The sequence below is a fragment of the Sinocyclocheilus grahami genome, unplaced genomic scaffold (genome assembly GCF_001515645.1).
Source record: "Sinocyclocheilus grahami isolate Dianchi unplaced genomic scaffold, SAMN03320097.WGS_v1.1 scaffold444.1, whole genome shotgun sequence".
NCBI lineage: Eukaryota > Metazoa > Chordata > Actinopteri > Cypriniformes > Cyprinidae > Sinocyclocheilus > Sinocyclocheilus grahami.
The window spans coordinates 701,190-706,954 of NW_015505623.1; the positions used below are offsets into that span (position 1 = coordinate 701,190).

Sequence of the window (5,765 nt, forward strand, 5' to 3'; positions counted from 1 at the left end):
TTCTACGAATAAGAACAATATAAAAACGCACTAGGGATTAATGAGTTACTGGATTCAGGAATATTAATCAGCTTGTGTGCGTTTGCTCGAACTGATTCGCTGCAATCAAACAGGGCCGATACTAGGTGAGCGCCAGCCAATTAGATTGTCGTTTGCGAATTACTTCCGCCTACTTTAGGAAAACCCGGCAGTTCTTAAAAGCTGAAGAATTCCAAAGGAACTCAACAAAGTATATCGGAAAATACAACAAAGTATATCGTTTACATGGCTGATTTTTGTAAAATAACATATCTGTTTTTACTTTTCAGATAAAAGAGTGTTTTCAGTTTAATATGTTGCAGGTTCATTTATTGGTTATAAATAATTGATAATAAATAATATTGATGATTTTTTGGGCTTGTTTTTTTAAGCTGCGGTTGCTTATTTATCTTGTGAGAGTTGGCAACAGTGATTCCAATAGAACTCCGTTATTTTGACTGGAAAATACATCAAAGAATATCGTTTACATGTAGCGCATCAATTCTGCATGTTATGTAAGACACTCTCTCTATCTCTCTCTCTCTCTTTGCGCGTGTGAGAAAAAGCATCAGCGAGACGTGCGCCTTCACACTAGAGTTTACGTTACGCCAAATACACAAACACAGGTGCGCTGCACATCCATTCATATGAACTGAAAAATATCACAGATCGCTTGACGGAGAGTGAAACTCTGAAGCGCTAAGTCAGTGTGTTCTGTGAGTGAAAATATATCTGTGCTAATCATACACTCAGCCTCCAACTCACACACTGGTGAGTAAAATCTGAGAATTTATTAGCCATTGGCTAATATTAGACATCATTTAGTCGCCCAGAGTGAAGATTTAGTCGCATATGCAAGTGATTTACTCACAATGTAGAGGGTTGCCCATGTATTTTGCAAAAAATAAAATAAAATTCACCATTGCATAAATTAAAAAGCCAAAATGTGCTTTTTATTGTTTTGTCTTGCTTTTCAAAAAAAAAAAATCAATTACAAAACAACAATTTCAAAATATTTAACACTGAACAGTTTTAACATTCTACCAACAAAGCACAATTTAACTTAAAATTAATAAGTTAGTAAAATAATCATTTTTGGCCATCTTGAATCAGGCATGTTTTTTTTTTACTGTTCAAATTAAAAGCAGCCTTGCTGAGAAGCAAGTTTTAAAACATTAGAAAATATTACAGATCCTAATTTGAACACTATGTGTGAAAGTTATAATAAATGTATTAAAACAGAGCTGTTGTAATGATTATTATCATTATTATTGTCTTGCTTTTTATTTTATTTTACAGAAGAACAGTAAAATTACAATACTAACATTTATGAATGTTGATAAGAGTTCTTGATTTTTCACAACTTTTATTTCGGCGGAAACACGCAGGAAGACCAGATTTATAAATGAGTCTCATTACGAATATATATATATATATATATATATATATATATGTGTGTGTGTGTGTGTGTGTGTGCAGGTCAGCTTTAAAGAGGGATACAAAGGTATAAGACCAGGGGAAAATCATCTTTCAAACCTGTTCGCATTACTAAAAAGCTAAAATAAGCCTGCACAGCGTCTTCATATTTGGATTCTTGTTGCCAACATTCAGAGAGAACCCTTTCCATTTTAACTACCTTTGGTGAATTTAAACAAAATATTATGTACAATAAGTTCAAGTTCTCTTTCGAGATATCAGCATTAGCCACTGATATACCAACACTGCTCAAACGCTGACCATAACCACCACAGACACGTCTTGAACATATGGTTAGGTTACATCCTTTACAAAATTCAAAGCATTCAAATGTAAAAAGTTTAAGTACTGCATCACTTGAAACCTTATACTCCATATGGCAACATTCAAAGTTCAAGCTTTCAAGCTAAATGCTACAGCATTTGCATCACATTACATAAATGCCACATTTAATTTGTTTTATTTTTAGTCTAATAGAAATTGCTATCAATTTAAGCTGAAAGGGTAAACCCTCAAAACAAGTTCAAACAAGGCTTCTCTAAAATGCCCTCGTCTCCGCTTCCTCTTTCCAGCAGGAAATTGATGCTCCAGCCCCCAAACCTTGCATTAACTATGCTGTGACATTAGCAATGATAATGACTGCTTATAGGCCCAGTCACAAATACCCAGCAATTAACAATCACTAATCAGTTCTCACTGCATTAAGCACAGTGGTGCTGAATCAAAAACCCACTCTGAATACAAACACAGCAAGCGCATCACAAAGCCTTTTTTTCTTCAAGAACCATGAATGCATTAAATTATTCAGAGTACAAAACACTTGGTTTGGCCCCTAGTCTGGAAAGAGGACTATATTCTGCAAAAAAATTACATTTTAGGCAGAGCCATTAAGTCATAAACAAAACACATCAACAATCAGATGTTGTTAATTAACTGCATAAATACATATACCTATAGTTTTTCATTAGGATTACAAGAGTATGAAAAATGTATGAAAATACACACTCTCTCATTTTACACTTAACCCTAAAGCCTATATCACATAAGAAAAACATTGTGTAAAAATATGAGCATCAACAGGCTTTTGAGGAAAGTTATTTGTACATCTCTCAATCAACATTGTATTGCATTATATCTTTTGATCCCCAAAATTAAAATTACAAAACTTTGACATATTATTGGGAGGTAGTGACACCAATGTATTTTATGCAAGTTAGTCTGTTATACTGTTATAAAAAGCTCTGATTCTGACAGGCCTGACACAAAGCAGAAAGAGAAAAATCCATTGTGCGACTTTTGTTTTAACTAATTCTGACACACAATGCCAATGAATGACTCGGATCAGCTCATACACCTCTGCTCTGTATCTTGTGCATGTGTGTGATATAGACCTTACAATCAAATCACCACACAATTACGGTTCCTATCACAAGCATGTAAAGCTTTGGAATACACTTGGAAAACTTTCTAGCAACCACTTTCGATCTAATGACAAACCCAATCGCTTTTGATTTTTCTTAAATAGCTTGCTGAAGTATAACCTCATAAAAATACTTTCACATGTGCATTTTGTAACATTTCTGTACATATATTAACGCTTTTCTTAAGCAGAAGCTGACTATTTAGAGGTTACAAGGACGCTGCGGATTGTTTGGCCTATCAAAGCTAACATATGGAGAGCTAAACCAACAAAGTTTCAGCAGTTTGTGAGCATGTTTAAAACAACTTGTGTACTTCTGGACACTAGACAGACACACGAGATAGCTTTTAGTACTTAGTTAGAAGCAAATACAGTTAACCTGACAGAGTGGCAACAATTTCTGGATCCAAGCAAAACTTTGGATAGGGCAGGAACATAGTTGAGCAGAGCAGACGGGGAAATAAAGTATACGCACCCAAGAGTTTCTTGACCTCTTCCTCGCTCATGAAGACGTTCATATTCGGCCTATTGTTATTGTTTATGCCCGGCGCGTTGCTCGGGTTGGCGAGGCAACGGGCCCCTTCGAGAAGCAGGAGGAGAAAGAAACCCCCCAGTCTCCACAGTACCGTATGCGGCCAACCCCGGGACACCGCCGACGCCGCGCCTCCACCAGAGCCCCGCGCTGACAGAAACATCCCAACCCACCGTCACGTCAAAAAGTCTCTGCGATCGAACTGCGCCACGGAACCTCATCCAAAGCTTGAGTTACTTCTTCCCGAGGGTGACATGCTACTAGGTTGGACGACGGCGCTCTCTGTCGACCCCTCTCGCCTCTCCGTATTGTCCCCCTCACCCGCCGCCGATAGCCGTCCAGCTAACTTCTGTTAGCTCGCGCTCAATCTGAGTGAGCGCACGGGCGCGAGCGGGACCAGTTGGACGTTGTTAAAGCGCTGTATCTCTCCTGGGAGAAAGTCCTTAGCTTCTATTTCTTAAAATAAAAAGTCGGGGGACAAGCCACAAACACTACCCCAAACAAACAGCCCTTAAAAGTGTCTCTGTCCAGCTCTGTCCTTTCATGGTCTTTTCCACCCCCCGCAATCTCAGTTTTCATTGAAGAAAGGGGGCGGCCGGCTGGGGGGAGGCAGACGGTTTAAAACTAGTGCGCGCACGCACGGACGTTTACGGGCGCGCTCCTAGGTTTGGTGTAATAATAATACAGACAGGTGACAACCAGTGTTGATGGTAACGCATTACAAGAGTAACGTAATCAGATTACTTTTTTCAAGTAACTAGTAAAGTAACGCATTGCTTTTTAATTTACAAGAGAATATCCGAGTTACTTTTTCAAATAAGTAACGCAAGTTACTTTTTTTTCCCAATTGATTGATTGACAGCTCTCCTGTCCCCATGCTGAGAGAAATCAGAAGATGTTACTGTAGATCTAAAATAAATATGAATATGCATTAATTCATCTCACTCACAAAAAACACAGATTCAGTATTCCTCAAAATGAATAAAAATAATGCAACAGAATATGACGCAAATCTGCAATAATTAAATGTTAAACAACACAAATATCCTTTATGTATTTAATCCCATTCTGTTAACCAATGTCTTTGCTTCTGTCCTTCGATGATCCAGTTCAACCATACTAATAAGCAAAAATTACTCTAGACAACATTTGTGTGTGTTTTTATTGCTAAAGTGTGTTGAAATGTCTTCTTCTGCATTCTACTGTACGGACGTACATTTACATTTCCTTCAGCCTGAGGCTTATTCATTTCACTTTTGGTGTGAAAAGGCTTTTATATTTGGCAAAAATATAACTTTTTTATTTTAAAAACAAACAAGCAAGCCCTGTCCAGAATTAAAAAGTAACGCAAAAGTAACGCAACGCATTACTTTCCATAAAAAGTAACTAAGTAACGTAATTAGTTATTTTTTATGGAGTCACACAATATTGTAACGCATTACTTTTAAAAGTAACTTTCCCCAACACTGGTGACAACTGTAAGCTTTTGCCTACGCCAGTTACTGCTTTCTGAACCCGTCTGATCTCAAACAAATTTGTCCTGAAATATTAAACGCATTATATGCGTTAAAGAAAAATGCTATATCAAGTTAACTTAAACCAAAGTGAAAGTTAAGAAACAAAAGTAACAATCTCCCACATTAAAACGTATAATGTGACTCTGTACATCAATATTGTTTTTTTTTTTCTTTTTGATTGTTTTAAAATGCAGCCATAAAAATGTATATGTAATAAAGGCTATATTAAAATAGCTCTTATTGAATATACAATGAGGGATCTGTGACCTGAAAAAGACTGAAGATATCATCTCAAACATAATATATCTGAAATTAATAATAATATCACATTAAGAACTTAAATTATTAAGGTTGATTTTTATTTTATGACTATATTTCTCTAATGATATCACTAAGAATGAATATTTGATCAATCTTTGATGGATGTACAAGAACCTTTGTATCAGTTTGTTTCCTTAAATTGCAAATAGTTGTTTGTAATATCATAAAGCATCATAAAGCTCATTATAGACTTTATCCCAGTTATCATTTCTAAGATTTTGTTCTCTTTGCACACCTTGTCTCTTGCACTGAGCTGGTCTCTGCTTTCTCAACCTTATACGTATGCACTTTTTTATAGAACATGATAGTATTTTGTATATAAATATATCTATAGACATATTGCTATTTGCATTTCTGCAGAAAAAAAGGTACAAAAGCTGTCACTTGGGGCAGTAAAAAAAAGCTACACATTTGTACCTGAAGGGTCCCTATTGGTACTTGCACATATCTAGGTGGTGGGATAATAAATAAATAAATAATA

General features: G+C 36.2%; 1 protein-coding gene across 1 annotated transcript in view; it reads right to left on the bottom strand.

Annotated features, from left to right (window-relative positions):
• The window catches only part of LOC107552247 (tyrosine-protein kinase RYK-like), an 80,571-nt gene extending 76,496 nt beyond the window's left edge, over nt 1–4,075 (bottom strand). Inside the window, exon 1 of the mRNA XM_016234104.1 lies at nt 3,390–4,075. Within this exon, the coding sequence (XP_016089590.1) occupies nt 3,390–3,609 (220 nt within the window). The 5' untranslated portion in view covers nt 3,610–4,075. The remainder of the gene's footprint in view (nt 1–3,389) is intronic.
• Nucleotides 4,076–5,765: the final 1,690 nt, after the last annotated feature.